Here is a 27,589-nt window from a genome sequence, read left to right on the forward strand (position 1 = left end):
CATAGTAAAACAAAAGTTGGACAGTTTATTTGATCAAAAGTTGAAATACACTTAATCACCTGTTGTTAAGCTTGTAAATGCCAAAGTTAGATCCCACTGGAGGAAACTGCTTTAGTTCTACACTGAGATACTCCGAAGTCCACAGCAGCAACTATGTGGTGCTGTTTTGAGTCTAAGGCATAGTATATTATAAGCAATATATAAAATTTGTCTGCTAGGTATTTAGTAGACAGGTTTTGCTAAGTTGATTCAGGCTGACCTCGAATTCCTGTGTTCAAATAATTCCACGGCCTGGGAAGTGCTCAGATGATGAGGACATGCCACAGCACCATCAAACTATAGCTCCCAATCCTGGAGTAAATGATGTCAATTTGGGGCACACACTTTGGGGAAGGATGGGTAGACTATACAGAAATGTACAATCTACTTTTTGCTGTTGTTGTTGCCTTTAGAACCTTCCCTGAGTACCTGCTACTTACATTAAAAAGGGGAAATGAATAGAGCACCTACACTAACATTCTAAAGACCAGCTGTATAAGTCTACAGAGTTCCTATACATTGTCATCTTCTCTGGTGTTGTTTACAAGCTGCTTCTTTTAGATTTCACAGGTGACTGCTTTTACGTTGCCCTCACAGTAGTGCCATACTTTCTAGAGATCCCACAGCAGACCCAAGGATTAGCCCCATCTTTAAGCACCCACCATGTATATAACAGTTTATGTGACTACTGATGGGCAATTGAGACACACCTTCAACTCTTTAAAACATAAAGGTTTCACTCTTCTGTGACAAATATTCCAAGATTATTTTCTCCAAAAGATCACCAAGCCAAACATTTGGCCATACTTTTATTTACTACATATACTATAAACATATACAATACATGCTACAAAAAAAAACATTTTTTAAAATTTAACTGTCAAGAAAGTGTATAGTGTTATAATACAATGGCACATGTTCATATTTTATTTCAAATCGGTTTGCTTATCACCCACTTCAAACCATTAATAGTGAAATGTTACTCGTGGAAAATTAAAATTATCTATTTGCATTATTAATAAACAATTCCAACAAATTAATAAGAATTAACCATGTCAAATATTAGTATCCAAAAGTGGGCTCTTGCAGAAGTGATTATATAAAACATAGCAGCCAATTTCAGGTTACTTTGCTCTGGGACAATGGACATATGCACTTGCTATTTTTGGAAGATATTTGTAAGAAGTCTTTTGATCTCTTGAGGTCCAATAACTGCTATACCCAGCCAAATCCAACCAAACTTCATGTAATGGCTCTGAACAACTAATCACCGAGGAGTTCTGATCCACGTAGAGCTGCGTATCCCATCAACACCACACATAATGAAGAGATAGAACAAGCCAGCATCAAAGGCAAAGGCAAAAGAAAATACATTCAAATCAGTTGTGACAAGGATTTTCTACAAATATTTTAGATGCCATAATTTCAGAGGTTTTTTTTTTTTTTTAATTATTTCATTTGGCTTTTGAGACAAGATCTCATTTGGGAACCCTGACTGTCCTGGAATTAGCTCTGTAGTTTGAGGCTGGCCTCAAACTCAAGAGACCCACCTGCCTCTGCCTCCTGAGTGCTGGGACTAAAGGGACTAATGCCTGGCTTAGGAAAACAAGATTTAATGTCCATTGGGATTTACAGTATCTATACTAACTGAAAGCTGAACCAAGTTAGTCAGGTGGAATATGTAACATACTGCAAATCTGCCCACTCAACATCGAGCACCTACTATGTACTTAGCACTGTGCCAACATCTCCAAAACTATTAATGTCTTTATCAAGCATTTACCTTAGAGGGAGGTAAAAATGTATTAAAATCAGCATCAACTGACTAGTTTGCCTGTGGTAATGTATGCAACCCTATACCAGCTGGTGTCCCTGGGCCATGTAATAAATTTCTGTACTCTGCTCATTCTTTCACACAAAATTTCTACACATGTGCTAAGCAACGTGCTAGTCACTGCAATACCATGATTTGGTATGTGTTCAAAGGATGTAAATTCATCATATTAATCTATACAGGACAACTAAGAAGGTGTATTATTTTTCTAAAATGAGGTTCAAAGCAAAGTATAAGGTGTTTCTATTGGTCATACCACACCAGAGACCAGCAAGTGCCTTTATCACCCAAAAGTCTCATGTTACAGTCTAAAGAAACCCTAAATCATCTGAGGCCTCATAGGCCTATTCTTTGGAGCATCTGACCCCACATAAATCATTCTATATTTTAAAGAGTGTATAAACTAAATCTGGACAAAAGAAAACCCAAATGAAGACAATTTATAATGTAATGTACTTCAAGAACTATTTTGGCCATGTAAAATGATACATAAGTAATTTATGACTGGCACAGTTTTCAAAGTACTAATCCTACCCCGAATGCATAGAATTCTAATCTGCCTTTTATACAACTTGCACATGATGCAGAGGGCAGAGTTTGGCCCCTGATACCTTCAACAGGATACAGTAAGTGATTGGTCCTTCCACTCCAAGTAGAATCTGAGAACTCTAAGAATCCCATTAGGATACTAGCAATCAGGAGAAATGGCCCTGCCGGATCCGTCCCATCAGCAAGGAGTCTCGTAGCTGTGGTAGCAGTGTGAACCTATGATGCCCCCTTGGGGGAAGGCAGAGAGCTGGGAGTTTATCCACTGAGTGAATCCAATACTGGCTTAAAGCTATGCACTGAATAAAGTGCTCTGCACATCCTGCTTCTCAACTGGAATGAAGAATACTCATTATCCTAAGAATCAGGCCACTTGCAGGTACAGGGGAAGAGAATAACAAGGAAAGAATCCAAGAAAAAGTGTGAAGCATTGACTGGGAAGGAAGACAAATGCCTCTAGTAGTGTTCTCAGAATCCTCAGGATTTGAAATGTCAGAATGAGTCATACAATGGTCATGGTCCATAAATGCAAATGCAATCCCACTGGGTAATATTCACACAGTGCATGATTACTTCATGGCAGTGGGAGGGAACAGTCTGCTGCCATTTGATAGCATGGTTTCAGAATGAAAACAGAACCGCTGAAGAAATCAGGGTAAGCAGTGTGTAACATTCTTTTCCTGACCATCAGTTTTCCACAGGTTGATCTATACTGCCCAAGGGAAAGGAGGCAAAGATTTTCCCTCTTCTCATACTGGCATGGCCACTACCACCTAAAATTGCCAATTCAGAAGTTAACCACACAAGCCCTCCAGTTTCGTACCCTGAACATGGTAAATACGAGTAAGAATGGAGTAATTCAGTCTTAAAAAAGATCACAGGTAACAGAATGCTTATATAAACTAGACTGCTTTTGACACCTGTAAGAAAATTGTATAGATGGCAATTGGGGGGGAAAACAGATTGTTCCCATCTGTCAGCAAACTGTTGAGCTATACTCAGCTGAAGTCCTCATCAGGATTCTGTTGATCCAGCAGACGGACATGTGTGAATGGGAAGTGACCTCGTTTGCCATTACACTCCCCTTCCCACTGACCACTCACATTAATCTTCGTAACCTTTACCAGCTCACCGACCTGCAGGACGAGAATAAGGAGAGCACTTTATTTCCAGTTAAGAGCGCAAGCTGAAAATCTCCATTCTGTTAGGCATCCCCTGCCCATGTGATTGCTCTAGGGCTGATGTTACAGAGACAGCTACTCACTACCTCCCCAGCCCCAGCCACCACACTGGTTACTTGTGGTTAATGCAGGCAAAACGAAGGAGTGTTGTTAGCAGTGGAGAAAGACACTGAGAATACAGAAAGGAAAATTGATCCTAGGCAATGATCCTCCCTGTGAACCTCGGCATGTCTAGATGAGCTACTTACTCCTTTTCTACTATTCTCAGCAACCCCCACTCCCACCCCACCCCACCAGATCTGGCTTAAGGGATAATGCCTAGATCTTTATGTGGTAGCATGCCCCAAACCCTACCTTAGAACAACTCTCTCTCACATATTGTGGCTGCCATTGCTTGCACAGCAGAAGGCAACCACAGCAAGCACACTGAATTTGGACCTAGAAAATGAAGTGCTCCTTTGTTTTTCAGCCAAGGCCACGTCTTTACCTAGAGAAGGTACAGACCAAAACGCCACATCTTCTCAGTTCCTGGCAAATGTCACCTCTCCAACCAGTACTAGCTGACTTTCTGCTCCTTAAAATGGAGCATGTTCAACTGCGGACAAAAAAAAAAAAAAAAAAAAGCCAGGGCTGGGCGGTGGTGGCACTCGCCTTTAATCCCAGTACTTGGGAGGAGGCAGAGGCAGGCAGGTCTCTGAGTTCGAGGCCAGCCTGGTCTACAAGAGCTAGTTCCAGGACAGGCTCCAAAGCTACAAACAAACAAACAAAAAACCCCAAAACCCACTAACTACTATAGCTATAACCAGTCAGTCAACTATCACTCTATTTACAAAATGTCCCTTATAAAATCAAATATAAAATTTTAACAAGATATACCTTTGCCTTGCTGTGAACTTAAGACATGGTCAGTTTGATAAATATATTCACTGAGGCAAAGCACTAAACAGCATGGTGGTGCACGCTGTAACCCTAGCACTTGGGACACAGAAGTAGGAAGGTGAGGAGTTTAAAGCCAGCCTCAGCCAAAAGGAAATGTGAGGCACATGCTGGGCTACAAGAGCCCTGTCTCCAAAGAGAAAATGTAGCAACAACAAAACATAAAACACAACGAAAAGACCCCGAATAAAAAGACGATGACCACTGTTTGTTTGCCACTTGAGGTTTTACACTGTTCGTGTCTTTTGAGTATATTTTATGGTACAGAGGGTATTTTAATTAATTAGATGTTAATTTCTAATTCTCAATAACGCTCCATGATAAACATTTTTTTATTTTATAAAGTGGATTAGGACAATCATGATATTCACAGTCAATGATCTGAATTCAGTTACATGACGCCAATGCGCACTGTGCTGGCTTAGATCAGGAACTTTGAAGCTCTGCTGTATGAGGCTTCAGGGACTCCCCAAGAACGTCTCTAGGAGTTACTGAGCAAAGCGAACTCATGGGATGGTCCAGGGTCTCCTATAGAACCAGTCTGACCTCACTAACAGGGAAAAACTCTTGCTTACTGGTTGGTCTGTAATTTCCCAAGGAAAAATGTGAAAACCACAAAAGCCTGATGTGGTTGTTTGAATAGCAGAAAAGCAAAACAGGCCAGAGGGGAGTAATGGAAATAAGGGGTAAGATATAAAGGGTAAAAAAAGAGAGCAGAGGCTGGAGAGATGGCTCAGCAGTTAAGAGCACTGCCTGCTCTTCCAAAGGTCCTGAGTTCAATTCCCAGCAACCACATGGTGGCTCACAACCATCTGCAATGAGGTCTGGTGCCCTCTTCTGGCCTGCAGGCATACAAGCAATCAGAATACTATATACATAATAAATAGAGAGAGAGAGAGAGAGAGAGAGAGAGAGAGAGAGAGAGAGAGAGAGAGAGAGAGAGAGAGAGAGAGCGCGCGCACGAGCGCGCACAGCTCCAACTGCCAGTGCCAGGAGGGCTGGGGCTACCTGTGCAAAGGCAAGGGAGGACAGACCAACCCTGCATCCAGGCCTAGAACCTCCAGTCCACTAGGGTTCAGTTCACTGCTAGCAACTGTCCAGCTCAAAGATCCTGACATCCGACTGCCTCTAACAACCACAGACTTTTTCATACAGTATTCAAGGACCCAAGACATCAAAGTAAAATTTAACTTGCTAATAAAAGGCTAGTAAAGGCTAGCGTGCACCTCCATGATATGATATGCACACAGCATACATAAGGCCCTAGACAATAGACACAGAGCATTCTGAAATGCTGGAAATGTTTAAATTGTTGACATACATGATCATCATACAAGTGTCCATATCTGTAAACTCACTAACCGACATATTTAAGTTCTGTATGTTACCAAATGATTTTATCCCTTTTCCTAGGTGTTATATCACCCCATCTGTTATCAGGCCTTTTCTCTTTTAAAGAGAAATAGGGAGTTCCTACAGGACCAGATGTCACGATAGGACAGAATTGTATGTACATCATACACCAAATCTTTGTACAAAATAAAGTCATCAACAGAGCCATCTTTTTTTTTCTCTTTTTTCTGTGGGGTTGTTTTATTTTGTTTCGAAACAGGATCTTCTCACTATGTAGTCCTGGCTAGTCTCAAATTCACAGAGAGCTGCCTGCCTCTGTCACTTAAATGCTGGACTTAAATGTCTATTTTAGAGAGAAAGAGATTCTCTTGATTCCACCCTAGGAAGGAGACTGGAGAAAAACTATCCTACTCTTAAATCAAATACCACCAAAACATTAGGTGATAAAGGGAAATACAAACATCAATGAAAGGATCATAAAACATATTTTCCTCCCCAAGATAGGTTTTTTTGTATAATAGCTCTGGCTGTCTCAGAACTCATTTTGCAGACTGGGCTGGCCTCAAACTCAGAGAAGTGCCTGACTCTGCCCCCAAGTGCTAGAATTAAAAGTGTGTGCCATCATCCCCAGCACTGACTATAATTTTTAAATGGACCTAAGAGGGACATGTTAAGTGGTCAGCTGGGCTAATCAAACAGACAATTATTAAAATAACCCTTAGTGCCCCAGATCATCCTCCTGAAATGCTCAAAGTGCTTCAGGGCTCTTGAGGCCGGGACAAGAGCAAAAGAAAACACAACACAACTAAACTTAAAGGGCAAGAGCTCCCGGCAAAGCCACATCAGACGGGTTTCCAACAGTTTGGGGAAAAGAACAGCATCAAAAGCAATTCGTGGGGTTTTAGAAAGTCAGACAAAAGAGGGAGGTTTATTTGGTTTTCAGAGCTAGTCAGGTAGCTCAGGCTGACTTCACACTCACCCAGCAGAGAATGAACTGCTGCTGCTCCTTCTGCCCAGACCCTTTCACCTCCGAAGTGCTGGGATTTCATGTGTGCAGCATCATGTCTAGCTTTTGAGCTATTCTACTTAATTTTTGTCTGTTAATTTGAGAAAGAATCTTACTGTGTAACCCTTGACAGTTTATAACTCAATACAGAGACAAGGCTGGCTTCCAACTCTTAGAAATCCTCCAGCTTCTGCTCCTCCCAAGTGCTGGGAAAGTGTCACAAAGCCAGTAGAATAAAAGTATCTGCCTCAGAAATGATAAATGTTTTTTTCTTTATTGAGACAAACTCTCATTATGGATTCTTTTTTTTTTGTTTGTTTTGTTTTTCAAGACAGGGTTTCTCTGTGGTTGTGGAGCCTGTCCTGGAACTAGCTCTTGTAGACCAGGCTGGTCTCGAACTCACAGAGATCCACCTGCCTCTGCCTCCCAAGTGCTGGGATTAAAGGCGTGCGCCACCACCGCCCGGCTCACTATGGATTCTTGGTTGGCCTATTACTTCCAATATTGACCAGGCTAAATTTCCAATTATCTTCCTCTATCTGCCTGCTGGATACTAGAATTATAGATAGATGCTATAACCCATAGTAAAATGTTACAATCTTTTCTTGTTTTTTTTTCAAGACAGGGTTCCTCTGAGTAGCCCTGGCTGTCCTAGAACTCACTCTGTAGACCACGCTGATGTTGAACTCAAGAGATACTCCTGGCTCTGCCTCCTAACTCTAGAGTACAGTGATTAAAGACGAGCCATGACAGCTCAAATGTCACAACCTTAAAATATCTTTGTATCTTTCCTTTGAATGTAAAGACTGGGGAAGTTATAACATTACTCATTTCAATTTTGTTTTTCGAGACAGTATTTCTCTGTCTTGCAGCTCTGACTGTCCTGGAACTCAATTTGCCTCTCCCTCCCGAGTGCAAGCACTACCTGGCCATTCCAAATATCTTTTTAAATTTTATTTTTATTTCATGTGCATTGATGTTTTGCCTGCATGTGTGAGAGTGTTGGATCTCCTGGAGCTAGAATTACGAACAGTTGAGAGCTGCCATGTGGGTGCTGGGAATTGAACTCAGGCCCTCTAAAAGAATATCCAGTGCTCTTAACCACTGAGTCATCTCCAAAAAAAAAAAAAAGCCTGGCGATGGTGGCGCATGCCTTTAATCCCAGCACTCAGGAGGCAGAGGCAGGCGGATCTCTGTGAGTTCGGGACCAGCCTGGTCTACAGAGCTAGTTCCAGGACAGGCTCCAAAGACACAGAGAAACCCTGTCTCAAAAAACAACAACAACAAAACCACTGAGCCATCTCTCCAGCCCATTATTTCAAATTTAAAATGAGCATAAATAGAAAACAAAAGGCCAGTTAGGGTACATAGTGCAGCACATATAATCTTAGAATGCTGAAGGCTGAGCCAGGAGACTCAAAACTAATCTGGCTTACAGTGAGACTCTTCAACATTAACCACAAGACAAACAAGAAATAAAGAAAATACCTTAACATGTATTATCAAGACTCTCAAAAACTTAGTTGAAGATGACTTTTTCTAACTCCCAAGTACCAGAATAATGGGTGTGTACACATGAAAGTTCTAATGACTTTTCTCCTTGAGATACCATCTCACTATATAGTCCTAGCTGCTCTGGTACTTACTAGCTATGTATTATTCTTAACTAGCCTTGAACACAGTATTCCTTCCTAGCCTCACAAAGTCAGCTTTGCTTCTTTTTCTTTTTCCCTTTGCTCTTGGGGTGAGAGGGTACAGTAGGAAGGAGCTTGAGACAGGGTCTTGACCTTGACGATTCTGAATGTTACAAGCTCCAATGATTCTTTTACCACCGTTGCTCCATCTGGTCCTTATTCTCCTGACTGATCCTGTAACATCCTCAAGAGCGAGCCTGAAGATGAAGCGGTGAGTGATCCATAAAGGGGACTGAATAGGGTTATTGGCTCCCAGGGTACTTAACAAACTGGTTTGTTTCCTGGCTCTGTACAGCCAAAGTCAGCTGTGACCCTAGTGAAGACATATTCAAACCTAGAGTGGTCCAGGAACAATAGAACACCCAGCTATCTTCACCAGCAAGTTTTAGCAATAATGAAAAAGAAATTGGAGCCAAAATGGCATTAAATTCTGAAATTCACTAAATACGTGGCTATTAGGGATTATGGGTACATCCCAAGTGAATGCTTTTCTAGGTTTTGTTCCTATTACCTAACAGGAAAGACAGCAACAATCCCCAGCACTCCTCTGATCCAGACTTCCAGGACTCCAGTGAGCCCCAAACAGGGACAGAAGGCCAGGGAAACAATGGCCTCCTGTATGCCAGGGAGCCCAGAGGTTCACAGCAGGTGTTTTCCTGTCATTTTTCATGAGGTGTATTTTAAAATTAGCTCTTTACATTTGCTTGTTTGTGTGTCTGTGTGTGCGCACATGCGCGAACGAGTCTTTACTCCACAGCACACACACGGAGGTCAGAGACAACTTGTAGAGTCCCGTCTCTTCCTACCATGGGTTTCCAGGATGGAACTCAGATCTCAGACTTTGATGGCAAGCATCCTTACCTGCAGAATTATTTCACCATTCCCATAATATATTTTGAGACAGTGTTTCTCACTGAACCCGAGCTCACCAATTTGATAAGGCCTAGCTGTCCAGTGAACTATAGGGATCCTGTGTCTGCCTCATCCAGTTACTGGAATTAAAGTAACATGCTGTTGCTCCTCACTCTCTACGTAGATTCTAGGCATTCAAAAACAGAGCCACCTCCCCAGGCCTGTCCAAAACATTTCTTTAACATAACAAAGGCAAAGAAACAGTTTAAGATTTGTCTGGGGAGAAAGCTAAGGAAATTATAGCACTTTAAGGCAGTAGTCTGCAAATAGCTGCTTCTTAATCAAATCCAGCTTGCTGTTTTGTGAACAGTTTCTCTGTCATTGTGTCTTTGTGCCTGCTTCAGAAGCTAGAGGACAGCTCTGTGGAGTCAGCTCTCTCCTTCCCCTTCTGCAGGGGTTTGGCGTCTACATGGTCTCTATTCAGAAGCACTCTACTCAGCCACTGTAACCAAAAGATAGTTATAAACAAGACAACAAATGTAGCCTGGTATGTTCCCATAATGCTACTAGTGAGCTAGCAAGACGATAAGAAAGCTTGCTTCAAAATCATAAAACTTGTGTTCAATTTCTGTAAGTCAAGTAAAGGTGGAAGGAGAGATTAAGTTTGATGGTGTACACCTTTAATCCTGATACTCAGGAAGTGAACAAATCTGAGTTTGAGGCCAGCCTGGTCTTCATAGTGAATTCCATGCCAAAGCTACATAGATAATGTCTAAATAAATAAAACCAAAAGGGGCTGAAAACCAGGTATAGTGTCTCATACCTGTAATTCTAGTCCTTGGAAGGCTGAGGCAGGATTGCCTTGACTTTGAAACAAGTCTGGGCTACAAATATGAATTCCTGCCTCAAAAAGAAAAGGCTAGAGATATAGTTCATTAATAGATAAACTTTCCTAGCATGCACAGCCTTAATTTAATCTCTAGTACCATTGAAAACACCAAAGTTGGGAGTCGGGCATGGTGGTTATGCATACCTTTAATCCCAGAATTTGGGAGAGAGAGGCAGGCTGATCTCTGTGAGTTTAAAACCAGGTTGGTTCAGTGAGTTCCAGGCCAGGGCTATAAAATGAGACCCTGTCTCAAAAACAAACAAGCAAACCCCTGTCCGCCCCCCAAAAAAGCTAAACAATCCTGGTCAGTGGGTGTATCACAGTGGTAGAGACCACAAGAGGCCTGGGTTCAAATCCCCATACTACAATTTTTTTTTATAAAGATTAGTATTATAAATGAAACCTAAAGCCCCCTAACTGTAGTGTTAGACACATGGCACAAACCACACAGGAGTGTCAGAAAGTATTTTAAGCTGTTGAGGGAAATGCAGTAATATTTCATCTGTATTGAATTACTAGGTGAAAATGGAGAGATGACTCAGTGGTTAAGAACACTGGCTGCTCTTCCAAACGGCCCTAGGTCAATTCCCAGCACCCACATGATCATTCACAACTGTCCAAAGGAACCGTACCAGTTCCAGGGGAGCTGACACCCTTAGACAGACATACTTGCAGGCAATACCCCATTGTATACTAAATAAATAAACCTTTTGTTAAAAAAAAAGTCTCTAGGCTAGAGGAAGTACACAGCTTTGACAAAAGGTTATGCTATGGGTGTATTTGAAAGATATCATGTTTATAAAGTTGGGTTGTGGAAGTTGTAACGTAATAATAAATAAACATAACTATCCAGGGCTGAGCAGTAGTGGCGCACGCTTTTAATCCCAGCACTTGGGAAGCAGAGGCAGGCGGATCTCTGTGAGTTCTACAGAACAAGTTCCAGGACAGTCAGGGCTACACAGAGAAATTCTGTCTCTAAAAACCAAAACGAAACAAATCAAAAACACCATCCACACTGTCCAGGCAAGCATGGTGTCAGCACTTGAAGACAAAGGCAGGAAGATCAGGATCAAGGCCATCTTCAACTACATAAGGAACTGGAGAACAGCGTGGGCTCCATAAGACCCAGTCTCAAAAACACCAAGGTATGGACAATGAGTTTAGTCTCAGAGTGTACCCCTGTAGTAGGCACATGGTGGAAGAGAACTGACTCCCAAGTTGTCCTCTAATCTCACATGTAAAGTCATTATATGTATGTATTCCCCCAAAGAAATACATAAATGTAGTCTTTTAAACAAACAAGCCAGGCAGTGGTAGCACACGCCTTTAATCCCAGCACTCGAGAGGCAGAGGCAGGTGGATCGAGGCCAGCCTGGCTATCTAGTTCCAGGACAAGCTCCAAAGCTGCAGAAAAACCCTGTCTAGAAAAATCAAAACAAACAAACAAGGGGCTAGAGAGATGGTTCAGAAGTTCAGAGCATTGGCTGTTCTTCCCTTCCATAGGACCCAGATTCAATTCCCAGCACCCACATGGCAGCTCACAACTGTCTGTAACTCCAGTTCCAGGGGATCTGACACCCTCACACAGACATACATGGAGGACAAACACCAATGCATATAAAATAAAATAAATTATAAAACAAACAAGAAAGGAAAGGTGGGTAATAGAATTTGAATATGAGCACAGAACAAAAATGTCATAAACTCACTATTTTGTACAACCCTCAAAAGAGTGGAGATAACTTCCAAATATAAATAAATGAAAAGTGAGAACTGAAGAGTGGCAATGTTCAACATGATCGCAAGGTATGAGAAACCAGGAGGTGTCTAACAGACACACACATCTCACTAGGTACGTTATTAGTCAATGCTAAAATAAAAATATGGTGTTTTTTTTTTTAAAAAATTACATTTGTTTTTAAAAACAGCCATCATGTTATTAGGACATAAGTATTTAAGACTGAATCCAAGCACAGTGACAGGGTCTGTAATCTTAGCATTTGGGGGCTATATACCTCAGTGGTATAGCCCTGTCCAGACCTTAACTTACCAATGAAACAACAAAAAGAGCCAGTTAATATAAAGAAAAACATGAAAACAAACAAACACACGAACAAACCACTACCAACAAAACGCATCTGAAAGGCTAAAGGGAAGACACTGTTCAAGGCCAGCCTAGACTTTACTGACCAGGCTATGCTACATTAAAAACCCATAAAAAGGTTTTGGGTTCTCGCCGGGTGGTTGGTGGCACACACCTTTAATCCCAGCACACAGGAGGCAGGCAGATCTCTGTGAGTTCAAGGCTAGCTTGGTCTACAGAGCAAGTTTCAGGACAGCTAGGGCTACACAGAGAAACCCTGTTTCAAAAAACTAAGTTTTTGTTTTGGGGGCTTTCAAAAAAAAAAGTTATTATGAAGATACCAAAGATATTTTTAATATTTGAGAGATGAATTTGTTATTTCCAAAATCCTGTGGTGGTGGGTGCTAGGGATTAAAACCAGGGCCTTGTGCACACTACAGGAATGCTGTAGCACTGAACTTCTGACCCACCAAGGCCATTCATTCTAGGACTCCAAATAGAGATGTCCCAAGGAGGAAATGAAACACCTGTCTCCAAGAACAGAAATCTATAGCCAGAGTGCTTAAAAGAAGCCTGATTAGATACACCAAAGGCCTGCTGCTCATCCATATTCTCAAACGTCACAGGGACAAACATGTAAAAGGCACTATAATACATGAGACTCTGCCTCCAAAAAAACTAAAAATCATCTTTAAGAAAATGTTTTCAGGGGGCTGGAGAGATGGATGGCTCAGAGGTTAAGAGCACTGACTGCTCTTCCAGAGGTCCCGAGTTCAATTCCCATTAATGCACTTATTTTAAAGAAACAAAAGACCATCTGTGTAGAGGAAGACCAACCGCAACACTGTTATGAAGACAAAAAGAGACTGAATCTCTGGGTTTAACATCTCTACTGTGTCTAGTAGTCTGAATGGCTCACTCAACCCAACCTCCTTTTCTGGAATCAGGGACAAGGTTGATTATGTTGCCAAGGCTGGCCTTAAACTTGAAACCCTCTGACCTCCACCTCCATCATGCTGGGATTCACTGTCACTCGGTTCAACCTGTTTTCCTAGGAGTCTTTTCCCTACAGCAAAGAAAATTAGGATTCCTGGATTCCTTCCCACTGAAGCATTCCCATGTGCCAATTGTTTTTGAGACAAAAACTTTGTAGCTCTTATTGTCCTGGAACTTACTATCAAGACCAAACTGGCCTTGAACTCACAGAGATACAAGTTCTGGAATTAAAAGCAAATAACACCATATGCAGCCTAAACTCTTATTTTCAAGCATGTAAGAAAGGTGTTTAAAGTCATTTTATAGAATCTGTTTTATCTTGAGAGTCCCTTTTTAGTAATAAATATATAACGTAACACCAACTAAGAAGAAACTTTATGAAATTACACCAGTTTTCAACTCAAATTTTTATACCAAGATTTTTATAGTGTTTCTTATCAGAGAAAGCAGTTCAAACGTTTGTAAGCATTGATGCTACTAATTAACAGAGACATTCTTAAAAATAATCTTTCATTGGGCTGGAGAGATGGCTTAGCAGAACAGTGCTGTTCTTGTAGAATATCCAGCTTCAGTTCCCAGTACCAGTATGATGGCTCACAACTATCCATAACAAGTACTAACCTCATACATACATACAGGCAAAATACTCACACACATAAAATAAAATAAATCTTTTTAAAAACTTTGGCAAAGAAGTAGAAATTGACACAATAACTATCCTCCTCTGGGTAGGTCTGTTAGTAAGATCTGCAATCAATGTAAGAGCCCACACATCATGTTAGATGTGAGCATCATCACCTCAACTTCATGAGCTTAAAGCCTTGCCTTCTTTATCTTCTAAGCAGCATGACCTAGACAACATACATTGCATTTCTCAAAGCCACGACATGGTACTTCAAAGTTAGGACATAACCTCAAAAAATACAAACTTCCAACTGGGATATGATGGTTCATGCCTAAAATCCTAACACTTGGGGGCTTCTTTAGGAGTGTCATAAATGGGAGGTCAGCCTGGGCTACATAGTGAGCTCTAGGCCAGAATGAGCTAGAATGGGTTCCCATCTCAACAAAACAAAACACTTTTAAAGAGCTGAGCATTGCCAGGCCTGGTGGCACACACTCGGGAGGCAGAGGCAGGCGAATCTCTGTGAGTTCGAGGCTACTCTAAAAAGCAAGTTAAGAGAGTTCCAGAACAGCTAGGCCTGTTACACAGAGAAACCCTGTTGCAAAAAAAAAAAAAAAAAAAAAAAAACAGCTGGACATTGTGGTGGCACGTGCCTTTATTCCCAGCATCCTCTCCGTAAGTTCAAGTTCAGCCTAGCCTAGAGAGTTCAGGACAGCCACAGCTACATAGTGAGACCCTGCCTCAAAAAAAATTTAAAAAAAAATTTATTTATTATAAATGAATAAATAATACTTTTTCAGTCAAACCTAGGAAACTCAATTAACTCAACTTACAGACCCATTAGATCAGAAATGAAAATTTTGGGGCTGATGAGATGGCTCAGTGGTTAAGATCCACAACCCACTCTTCCAAAGGACCAGAGTTCCAGGGCTAGCACCCACAAGGCAGTTTGCACTTCCAGTTCTAGGGCATCCAATGCCCTCTTCTGGCCACTGTGGGCATATGGAATATAGACAGATGCAGGGAAAACATCCATAACAGAAACTTTTTTTGGCTTTTTGAGATGGGAGTTCTGTTTGTGTAGACCAGGCTGGCCCCCAACTCATAGAGATCCTCCTACCTCTGCCTCCCAACTGCTGGGATTAAAAGTGTGAACCACTAAGTCTGGCAATAAAAATTAATTTTAAAAAATCATTAATATCAGAGTCTGTTTCAAATAAATTTTTGCTCATTCTGTGGACTAAGGTTCTCACTTACAGGAAGCTTCTACCCTTAACTGTAGGAACACAATCCAAAGTAAAGAGAAGAGTCAAATCATAGGAGTACTCTACCTCTTCCTCGCTATTACTGTGTTCACATAACCTCAGGCTATGCTTATGGGAGCTGGCTGCTTATTTATATGTCAGTCTATTGGTAGGCCCTGAAAGATAGACAGCAGGCCACCTCTGCACTGAAACGGGTAAGGAGAGTACTGAAGAGGAACAAAGAATCAGTGCAATGATGGCAGGTCATAAGGCTTCAATGAAGGACTAAAGGTAAAAACAACCCTTAGAAAAGTCAATCTGTTTTCTATAACTCATCCTCTTAGTTGTGGGTCTCTCTCTCTCCCCCTCTCTCCCCTCCCCCGTGTGTGTGTGTGTTTGTGTCACCCTAAGGGCTAAACCCAGGGCCTGTCCAAGACTAGAATTCAGCCTTGTCTGATTCATGTCAAACATAATTAATAGTAAGCCTATCCACTAAAATAAAAGCAGTTTTTGATTGGGCAGTGATGGCACACACCTTTAATCCCAGCACTCAGGAAGCAGAAACAGGCAGTTCTCTTTGAGTTTCAAACCAGCCTGATCTACAAAGTGAGTTCCAGGACAGCAGGGCTACATAGATACCCAGTCTCCAAAACAGGAAATAAAATAAAATAAAAATTATGGAAAAATCCCACTTAAGTATATTGCTATATACCACTTATTACATTCTAATCTGTGTGAACCCATCTTGTTTTAGACAGTGACAAATAGAGAGCAAGAAAGAAGTTAGGATATAGATGAGAAAAGTTACTTCATGTTAATTCCTATGAATTCAGGTGGTTATTAGTCAAAATAGGTTTAGTAGATCAATCAGAACATTCAATTATACAGCTTTAAGTTTACTCATTGCAAAACAGGTTTTCTCTAAAAGAGAGAAAACCCACATAAAATGCCAACATCAGTATTTAATGGTTCAACATCTACAACATCACAAAGCTGGCGCTGCATCAGCATTCCTACAAAGCTGTAAGAGGTCTGAAAGGGAGACCCTGGAGCAGATCTCATCTTTCTACATTTTGCACATTATGTACCTCCAAAGCCAAGGCTGTCTTGTCGTAGGCATTAGGGACTCGCTTCTGGATAACCCTGGCATAAATGGGCCCATTCTGGAGGTTAGGGAGCGGAGTGTTGACGCTGGGTTGGGCATAGGGCCCAGGCTCCGGCCCACCCAGTGGCTGTGGGTGGGAACCCTCCTGGTTACCTCCAATCAGAGCCGATACTGAGGCGGAGGCAGGTCTATACTTCTCCACGTAAGGGACTGGAATCATCCCCCTCTTTCCTTCGCTGTCCTCCGCATTCCACCACTGCTCTTCAGGCTTATCCCGGATTCTCAGGATGTCTCCTTTCTTAAAGGGAAGATCTTCTTCATCATTCCCATTAAAGTCAAAAAGGGCTCGCACATACTCTGCCTCCTCCTGCCTGAGAATCACTCCACTACCCTGCCTGGATCTGGAAACTGGTTCTATCAATGTTGTAGTGTCCAAATAGTGTATTTTGTAGAATTCCAGTAAAGCAGGCAATGAATCAAATTCTTGATCTCCTATTCGGAGCCGGGAGGGACTCACTCCTGGAAAAAATAGAGCAGAGTGTCATTTGAAGATATACCATACTGCAGATGAAATAGACTTTTGTGTTTCTCATACATACTTAGACAATATTTGACCAGCAAAGAAAGAATAAAAAAAAAAATTTAATCCCTTTCTTCACAGTCCAAATGGGTATCACCCTGTAAAATTGAGCATCCCATTATCAGCACCCAGACGGTGGCCTCACAACTGTAACTCCAGTCCCAGGGATCTAATGCCCATTTTCTTGACTTCTTGGGTACTTGACAACTACATGATGCAGAAATAACCATGCAGACAAATACCTACACATATAAAATAAGTAAAACAAGCATCCTCTAGAAAGAAAGATGCCCATCACCATGCGGAGGGAAGAAAAAGACAGCCATAACAGACCAGGCCACTTGGCTTGCAAAAGCACATATACTATTTTCATCATTCTCCCAGTGTTCTGTTGCTACCCCATAAATAAACCAAATGTACTCTACAGCCCCAGGAAATACAGCAAGCTCTCCTTTTTGGGGGGTGGTTCAAGATACACTTTCTCTGTATAACAGCTCTGGCTGTCCTGGAACTTGCTTTGTAGACTAGGCAGGCCTCAAACACACAGAAATCTGCCTGCCTCTGTCTTCCAAAAGCTTGAATTAAAGGCGTGCGCCACCACTACCTGGTATTTTTTTTTTCGTTTTTTGTTGTTGTTGTTATTTTCAAAACAAGTTTGTGTGGCCTTGACTGGCCTGGAACTCACTTTGTTCACAAGCTCACAAAGATCACAGAGATCCACTTGTCTCTCAACTGCTAGGATTAAAGGCATATGCCCTGGCCTCAAGCTCTAGTTTTTAATAGGTACATGCAACTGCTTCAACAAGAGATGAGAAAAACTTAAAATGGGCTGTGGTGGTTCACATCTTTAAGTCCAGCCCCTAGGAGGCGAATCAAGCGGTTTGGCTCTCTGTGAATTCAAGGTCAGCCTGGTCTACAGAGTGAGTTCCAGGACAGACTCCAAAGCTACAGAGAAACCTGTCTTTAAAAGAAAAAAAAAAAGATAAAAAACTTGGAATCTACTCTAAGCTCATACTACAATGTACAATTCCGAATTTGGCATTAGATTCCCTGGAATTTGAATTACAGATGGTTTTGTGTGGTGCCATGTATCAGGAACCGAACCCAGGTCCTCTGCAAGAGCAGCAAGTGCTCTATTCACAGTCATCTCCTCAGACTCAAAAGATTTCAGTTCTTATATGGGCATGTGTCTCTGAGGAGGTATGTGCATGTACATGCAGGTGCCTAAAGTCAGAAGAGGGATTTGGATACCCTGGAGCTGGAGTTACTTATTAAAAAACAAAACTGAAGCTGGGTGGTGGAGGAACATGTCTTTAATCCCAACATTCAGGAAGCAGAAGCAAATGGACTTGTTTTTGTGTGTTTGTGCTCGCATGTGCTCTATATCAGCTATATGTAGGACTCCCTGAGACCAGAAGAGGTCAGATCACCTAGAATTGGAGTTACAGGTGGTTGTAAGCACTCTAAGATGGCTGCTGAACAGAACTCTAGACGCGCAGGAACCAATCTTAATGGTGAGCCATGTCTCTGGCCCCTGTGTGGATTATTCTTAGTCAACATACATGTTTAATTCTGAAATTAGGGAAAGGGGTAGAATGAAATTCTACTTCCAGCTTTAAGCAACTTACAAAGAGACAAAGGTGGGAACAGTTTGGTGAGGAGGAAACAAAGCGGGGTGTCTTAGAAAGACATCTTTCCACAGGGGAGATGTGTGCCTATAAAAACCAGAAGCAGCAGCCGGGCGGTGGTATTGCACACCTTTAATCCCAGCACTTGGGAGGCAGAGGCAGGTGGATCTCTGTGAGTTCGAGACCAGCCTGGTCTACAAGAGCTAGTTCCAGGACAGGCTCCAAAACCACAGAGAAACCCTGTCTCGAAAAAAAAAAAAAATCAGAAGCAGCAATAAACTGCCTTAGGACACAGCACACAAGGAAATGGGGAGTTCTGCTGAGTCAGGAACACTTCCAAAGCACCTGTAGTCTAAGAAGGAAGGCAACCACTCCCCGTCACCCCATGCAGTACTAAGGGCAAATGGGATGTGCGTGTGTGAGGCTGGGGGAAGAACCAAGAATACCACTAAGCCAAACCCCTTTGGAAGGTGAGTGCAGTGAATATGTTAAAAGGGTAAGTTTCAGAAGCTCCTCCAGCACACAAGCTGTGCTACTCTTACACAGGATCAGGTTCCAGAAACTGTATCTCTAGTTTCAGAAGATCCATCACCCTCTTCTGGCCTCCATGGGCGGCAGGCACAAAAATGGCGCATATACAAACACACATACAGGCAAAACACGTAAGTCATTTTTTTAAAAAATAGTCAAAGATAAGTTTAGTTCTTTCCTTGTTCTAATGCTGCTAATACTGCATGGTATATAAAAGGGGTTCACTGGCCTTGTTCTGTAATCTCAATTTACAAAACACAAGCAAAGCAGCAAACAAACCCATGACACACTTTACTTGCACACCTCTATGCTGCTAGCACTCCAAAAATGGAGGGATGCCTGGTTTGACTAAGTGGGCAATCAGATATAAGGGACAGGCAAACTTCATTGATTAAACTCCAGAGGGAAGAAAAGGCAAAAGAATGCATACAGTCACAGATAAGGCCAGACCTCACCACAGCTTCGCTTTGGGTTCCTTTTCCCTCCTCCTAACCACAAACAGCCAAAGGCAGGAAACAGCAGGGAGGGAAAGGAAGGAGGTACAGTCGGTCAGTCTAGAGGACAGAACCAACTACAGAGCTCACAGCTGCCTGGACTTGGAAAACCTCATTCTATATCAAACTGGGGTGAGAGTCTTAATGTGCAGTCTAGATATTGAGACTGCACGTAGGTCCTCACACATGCTACACAAGTTTCCTGTTGAGAAAGGTTCTCACTAAATTGCCCAGATTAGCCTTGAATTTAGTCTGTAGCCTAGACAAGACTTCAATTTGTTATCCTCCTGCCTCAGCCTATCAAGAAGCTTAAATTATAGGCTTACATCACTAGGCCTGGCTTGAATGTGCAGTTATGAATTAACATAACAAAAAGTAAGTATTAGCCAGGTGTAGTGGTTAGCAACTGTAATCACAGAACTTAAGAGGCAGAAACAGAAAGTTTGTCCTAATTTCCCAGGGTACTCTGGCCTTCGAACTGAGTTCCACCAAAATATACATAGTGAGAAAGTAACAAAATAAACAAATAAGCAAACAGTTAAATTTTTTTGTTGTTGTTTTTGTTAGGTGCTTCTCTGCTATCTGCAAAACCAACAATTTTTAAGATTTTTCAGGCCTCAGACCACAGAAATTTTTACAAAGAATTCATAACACCCGAGGGCTCTGTGCTAAAACTGGCCAGGTCACTTCTGGCAACATCACCCAGAGCTGCTCCGTCACCAACCTTTCCAAAATCTCACAGCACTTCCTCTTTCCTTTATTACCATTCCTCTCTTGCTTCTCCTCTGCAAGATAGCATTTACAAAAGTTGCTTAAATAAATACCCACGACTGGTCCAATACACAGGATTAAAGACTGCTGCCTTCCAGCTAACAAGGTAGTCTGAAGACTAAGGAAGACTGGCATGACGTGTGCCAGAAGCCCCAATATTTGGGAGGTAGAAACAACAGGAGTATCAGGAGTTCAAGATCATTTTTGGCTACATGGGGGGGGGGGGGGTGTTCCAGGCCAGCCTGGGCTACATGAGGCTATTTCAAAAAAAGTAACAAATATTAACAATAAACAAGTGAATAAAAATCTTCTAAAAAAGAGTAGATATTGGCATGGTACTTTTTAGATTCATGTTGGATGAAATCAGATTCTCATTTACTGGCTGTATAAACTGTTAGCTAATTTCTTCTTCTCTATGCCTCTGTTTCTCCATAAAACAGGGTCAAACACCTATTTAACAGTTTCTGAAGTGACTGGTGTCAGGCACAGAGGGGGAGACAACTCTGTCTTTAAAAAAAAAAAAAACAAAAAAACAATAGTGGTGGCCAGGCAGTAGTGGAGCATACCTTGATCCCAGCACCCAGGAGGCAGAAGCAGGCAAAGGATCTCTGAGTTCAAGGCCAGAACTGCTAGGGCTATAATGGCAACCTGAGTTTGATCCCTGAAACCCACATAGCCATGGCAGAAGAGAACCAGCTCCCTCTCATCTCCACACATACACCTCAACACATGCACCCACACACATCATGCACACATACAACAACTAAAAACTTACAATAATAAATTATACTAAAAGGCTGGGGGCCAGCAAGATGGCTCAGTAGGTAAAAGCATTTGCCACCAAGTCTGACAACCTCAGTATGATCCCCAAACTCACATGGCAAAACAGACTCCCACAAGTTTTCCTGACTCCCACAACAAGATGACAATTCAGCATCATCCTTCCCTCAAACCCTCTCGATTCCTTAAGAAATGATGGTTCAGTGGGTACAGCTTGTGCATGGCACAAGGATCTGAATTTGGATCCCAGCACCCACAATGAAAACCAAGCTTGAGGACATGTTCCTGCAAACCCAACATTGGAGACTAACACTGAACAACCCCAGGGGGCTCACTGGCCAATCAGGCATTTGGTGACATCCAAGTATAGTAAAAGGCCCTTTCTCAAAAAATAAAGTAGCAATCGATGGAGGGAAATGCCCAATACCCATCTCTAGCCTTCATACCCAGACACACACAAACATACACACATTACAGATTCAACTCCAAGAAAATTTCAATTCACCCCCAAAATCCTTTGAACTACGCTTTTTGCCAGAGAAGATTCCATAAAAGCAGAACAGTCTGATAGGTCTGACAAACTCAGAATTCTCTCCTGGAAATCTACAGTTCACAGGAGTATAGTAAAGTTGGTGGTAAGCCCTATTTTATCTCACCACAGGACTCCCCCCACCCATAAAGCCTCTCAGTAACTACTAAAGCACTTCTCTGAAGAGCACCTGAAGAAATGGCTCAGCAGCTAAGAGCCTGGATTCAGTTCCCAGCACTCACATGGTAGTACAACCATCTCTAACTCCAGTTCCGGAGGATTTAACACCCTCTTCCAAGCTCAGCAGGCACTGCATGTACATGATATATTTATATACCAGCAGGCAAACAACCATACATACAAAATAAAAGTAAAGAAAATCTTATGAAAAGATAGAAAAGAAAGAACTTCTCTGGAACCATTAGATTAGAGGGACACACAGACCATCCATCTCCAAAGTGATGTAAGATGATCACAGCCAGGGTCTTGCATATTAAGCAAACACTCTATCCCCAGCCCAAGGTAAACTCTGAGGTTCCCTCACCTACTAGGAAACAGGTGGAGAGCTTCAGTTGTGCAGGTAACAGCAATCACAAAGCTGTTTCCATGGACTAGACCCAAGGCTCTTTCACATCTCAAGCACTCTCCCCTTTCTACTCAACATCACTCCCTTAGAGGTCCGTGTTTACCATCCACACTGTGCATGCTGGAGGATTTCAGGGCTGAGCTTTTCCATTTCACTTGAACTACTTTCTTATATTGTTATATTCTTCTTCCTTTTGTTTTTTGTTTTTGTTTTTCGAGGCAGAGTTTATCAATAAGCTGGCCTTGAACTCAGAGATTCACCTGCCTCTGCCTCCGTGAGTGGAACTAAAAGCAAGAGCCACCATGCCCTGCATATTATATTATTATTGTCTTAAGATTAACCATTTATAACCTGGGCATTTACTTAATATGCCTGCCACACTCAAATATTTTATGTACTTGACTCCACTCACTCACTCCAACAGCCCACCCTAGAAGGTATTGCTATTTTCCAACTTTCAGAGAGGAAGAAACCAAAGCAAAGCAAAGTTAAAACAAATCACCCCAAGCAAATAAGAAGTGGCAGGCCGGGCTGGAGAGATGGCTCAGCAGTCAGAAGCACTGACTGCTCTTGCAGAGGACCTGGGTTCAATTCCCAGCACCCATGTGGCAGTTCACAAAAATCTGTAACTCCAGTTCTAGAGAATCCAACACCCTCACAGACATATATTCAGGCAAAACACCAATGCACATGAAATAAAAATAAATTAAAAAAAATAAAAGAAGTGGCAGATAAATAAATTCAAACCCAGTCTCGGTGTCTCACTAGAAGAATGTATATACCCAGTTTGGTGGCCCATATCTTTAATCCCAGGCAGAGGCAAGGCTCTTTGTGAGTTTGAGGCCAGACTGATCTACATAATGATACCCTGTCTTTAAGTTACAATTACACGCGCACACACACACATGCACACATGCTCGCGCATGCGCGTGCGCGCACACACACACACATTTTATTCAAGGGGTTTTTATTTTTGACCTCCAATTCAGGGATGATTTGCACTGTGAGCTTTCTACCTCCACCTCCCAAGTGCTGAGATTACAGGCCTGTGCCACTAAACCTGATCTGTGTGATACAGGGGATTGAAATCGGGGCCCTCAGTCTTACTAGAATGAAGGCTTCTATCAACTGAGGTACATCCCCAGCTTCTCATACAGTTTAGGACTCTATCAGTCAAAATCTAGTCTTTATTGCTTCAAGCGGAAGAAACTAGTGGATCAATTGTTCCAAGTCTTCCCAAGAAGCTCACTTTAGAGACTATGACCCTTAAACTTGAACGAACTTTCCCCTATGGCTCTGGGGCAGTCAAGATACTCCCAGGCTATAGCAGCAGAGGAGATCATCTGTGGGAACTGAAAAATCTATGGTAAATTCAAATAGGTTCATTGAGCTGGGCCCAATGCCTATAATCCCAACATCAAGGCAGAAGCAGAGGATCTTCGTAAATTAGAAATTAACATTATCTACATAGTGAGTCCCATGTCAGAGCTACAAAATGATCCCATCTCAAACAAAAAGTTATTGGGATAAGGTGATAATCCCCAGCCTATCTTACATGTGGCTTACCCATATGCCTCTTACAGTGTGTGTGCACAAATGCATGAGGCATACAAGAATTATGTGTGTGTGTAGGTCAGAGGATAACTCTCTGGAGTTGGTTCTCTTATTCTACCCTGGGATCAAAGGATCAGACCCAGAACCTCAGGCTTACAAGACATGTGCTTTTACCTAGTGAGTCATTCCACTGGCTCTTATCTTTTTTATTTATTCATTTAAAATTCTGAGCAGAATGCTAGTGAACACCTTTAATGCCAGCACTCAGGAGGCAGAGGCAGGAGGGTTTTTCAAAGTCAGCCTGGTTTATATATACAGTTTCAGGCCAGTTAGGGGTACACAATGAGACACTGTCTCAAAAAAAAAAAAAAGCAGCTTCCTATGTGCACTTCAGGGATCCCAACGTAAATAAACAAAGAATAACAAAACTATATAAGGAGTTGGGTCAGTTCTCAAGTCACAATGTCTACCTCAAATTCTGGTTCAATTATATACTAAATTTGTGACCTTACAAGTTACTGGATTGCTAGCTACTTTTCCAAAAAATAGAACTATTTTAATAAATGAGAATTGCAATATTTCACTTACTATATTGTTATTGACAGTAAATTATTACATAAGACACACAAAGCACTCAGCAAAGCATCTGGCAGACAAACACCAGTCAATAGTGCTAGCTATTAGTATCATATATGCCTCTCTAAAACTCAAGTCATTCCTGTGTGGCTCTAAAAAAAGGACTTAATGGGGAGAAGAACAAAGATTAAGTAACCATCATAAAAACAGCAAGTGAACTGACCTAGAGAGAAAATGGGGTACATGACAGAACAAATTGCCACAATGCCAATGAACTTTCCACACCTCACCCACAAACTGGCAACCTTTCTCTTAGGCCAACATCTATTTTGAAAAGGTGGAGCTGATGCGATATAAAACCACAATGCCCAGGTATAGAGAAGTACCAAACTAACAAGCCTGCCTGCTACTGGTCCCAAATTTTATAACAAAACACACAGAGAGAAAGCTGAGGACTGAAATTTCCTACCCCACTATTGGGAATAAAACCTAGACTGCCCAAATGCTAGGTAAATACCACTGAACTATATCCCAGTCCCACCGCAACCTAACTTTCTATTTTGAGGCAGTCTTACTGAGTTCTCCAGGATCGTCTTGCCATTGCCTCCTAGGTGCTGGGATTAGAAGCATGAACTACGAAATGTGGCTGAGAACTGAATTTCAATGATAACACACCATCCTAGTACTAGTACTGCACTTAACACAAACAGTAGATGGCACAAAAACTAGAATGTATCTAAGTTTAGGGCAAATATGCTACATTAATATTCCTGTTTTATTTTATATTATTAAACCAACGAGACCTAGAAAGATCTGATGTGTGAACTAAAGAGACCTCAGCACTGTTTTCCCCTTAACTTGCGTGCCAACCAAAAGAACTGTCTATCCCACCGCCTCATCTCTGGCCAAGGTGAGTAAATCTAAGTTAGGACTATCCTAAAAGGGCAACTCTGCTAAGATTACACAAGGAATCTTCATGCACGAGACTGGCTCAGATCTAGGAGGAAAAGGCTTCCACGTCAAACATCCAGAAAGCAAGAAGCTTGGTGCTGTTACACACATACACAGACAAAAGTGATCTCAGAATCACTTTGCATCTCAGAAACCTCAAGTCCTAAATGCATGAACTTCCTTAACATTGCCAAGACAACTCCAATAATAAGGGGAAGACAGTTACAATTCAATGGCCATTGTCAAGGAAGACCCAGTTGGATAACTCAAATTCTTCTTGTTATCTTCCAGCCAGGTCTGTTCTTGTATCCTGGAAGACTCTGGCCACAGCACCAACTTACTGAGCAAGAAAAGACCCAGGTACATGACTGGCACTGTTTAAACTCAAGGAGAGTGAAGCTCCATTTACTTCCAGGGTTGTTTCCACTGGCTTATACCTGGTTTATTTTCTGAAGGAAAAAAATCTTGCCTCCACTAATCACTTTGAAACTAGAAGTTCTAGATGCAGCAGACAATCTTTTGGACACTTAAAACCTCCGGGACCCAGTTTGCCATCTAGGCTTCAATTACGCTGGGCTGGTCACATAAGACTTTTTTTTCTGTTATCAAGTCACTTAGTTCACCACCTTCGTATTCCATAAGGGAAGAGCACGGTAAAAAGATTTTGGAAAAATGCCCAAGAAAGGAAAAAACCGACCGGCTTCCTGAGGGTGTCTCCATCCCTCTCAGCCAGCCAGTACGTGGTGACTTCCTACCGAAGGCCACCAGGGGAGTATGGCCAAACCCGCTCTAACACTGCAGGAAACGTTTCGAGCCTAAAAGCCACTTGTAGGATTAGCAGATCCATTCTAGGCACCTCTGCCAAATTATGTCCCCGCAACATCCACCTCCCCCCCATTAACTCTTTGTCCCCAAATTGCCTGGCCCTGCCCTGCCCTTGGGCCTGACCCTGGCGCCCAGCCCCACCCCGGGGCCGCAACAGTTCCCCTTCCCCGGCTCCCAAGGCACACCCAGAGGCCTCGGTGAGCAGCTCCTCCTCCCCCACAATCCCGCTTGTCGGTGGGAACCAGCCTAAGTAGAAGGCAGCTCTCCCGTCAGGGTCACTCCTGCCCTCTCTGCCCACGTCCCTCCTCCTGAAGCAGACCAGAGTTCCACGGCCCTCACCCCCGCCCGGGGCCTCCCGCCCGTCGGTCCCTCACCCGGCGGAGGCTGAGCGGGCGACGGAGGCACTGGAGGGCGCGGGCCGCTGCTGTTGATGATGTAGTGAGAGACACGCGAGTTCTCGGAGACGCTGAGCACATAGTCCCCGGGGCTGGTGCTCGAGTCCCGCACCAGGAACACCCCGTGCCGCTGGCCCTGCAATAGCGCCACCGCCTCCTGCCGGCTCAAGCGGCCCCAGTACCAGCTACTCCGCTCCTCCGAGTCGAAGTTGCCCGCCATGGCCGACTCCGCGCCTTCACGCTGGGCCGCCGCCGCCACGCGCGCCCCTCCAGCCCTGGCGCCCGCCGCCCAGCGGACCGGCTCCGGTAGCAGCCTCCCAGCAGCGCCCGAAATGGCGGCGGCGGCCACGGGCCTTCCCCACCGGAAATGACGCGCTCTCTACCCGAGGGAGACTGCCGGGAAGGGGACCGCCGCCCGCCATTGGGAGAAGGGAAACGGAGTCCTTGGGGCCCGCAGTGCGCATGCGGCTTCATGGGCGTCGCCTCCAGGTCCAAACCCTGACGGCCAAGGACCGGGAGGCGGAGTCTAGGACTAAGGGGTGGAGCCTCAGCCTGCAGGCTGACCGATCTGTGTTTGACAGATTGGTGGTAAAGGTCTTTCGCCCAGGACCTACAGAGCACAACTCCAATGCAAAGGACTGGAGTAGAAAAGATGGTGTGGTCCCGGGATGTTAGCCTCCATCAAAGCTCCCTGACAAGTCTGTCTTCTGCTGTTTGCTTCAGTTTCCCCCGAGACCCGCTGAAGTTCTCGTTATTCAGTAACCATCATAGATATTGTATTTGCTTTGCAGGTGCAGTGGTGACCCAGACTGGGCCGTAAGTCACCGAATCCGCAGACCAGTGGGAGGAACCAGGAAACAATTAATGACAAAGGAACATCAAATGCTGTGATGGGAAGCAAGGATACATAGAAATCAACTAAGTCGTCTGTAGAGGGATCCAAGGGACTGGGCAAAGTGACTCATGACTGTAATCTCAATACTTGGGAAACGGAGACTTGGATCAC

At 43.0% G+C, this 27,589-nt stretch overlaps 1 protein-coding gene across 2 annotated transcripts; it reads right to left on the minus strand.

Annotated features, from left to right (window-relative positions):
- Positions 1 to 26,936, minus strand: Crk (CRK proto-oncogene, adaptor protein). Of its 2 annotated transcripts, none has more exons than XM_075991631.1 (3): positions 26,563 to 26,936; positions 16,537 to 16,902; positions 1 to 3,555 (listed from the first exon to the last, which is right to left on the minus strand). In XM_075991631.1, exons 1-3 carry the CDS (start codon positions 26,801 to 26,803, stop codon positions 3,548 to 3,550), a joined length of 615 nt encoding a protein of 204 aa, XP_075847746.1. In that variant the 5' UTR covers positions 26,804 to 26,936; the 3' UTR covers positions 1 to 3,547. The 2 variants fall into 2 exon arrangements, with proteins under 2 accessions (XP_075847746.1, XP_075847745.1); XM_075991630.1 differs by having other exon boundaries at positions 804 to 3,555; positions 16,367 to 16,902.
- Between the last annotated feature and the right edge of the window lie 653 nt (positions 26,937 to 27,589).

This window comes from Microtus pennsylvanicus, chromosome 11 (assembly GCF_037038515.1).
Source record: "Microtus pennsylvanicus isolate mMicPen1 chromosome 11, mMicPen1.hap1, whole genome shotgun sequence".
Lineage (NCBI taxonomy): Eukaryota > Metazoa > Chordata > Mammalia > Rodentia > Cricetidae > Microtus > Microtus pennsylvanicus.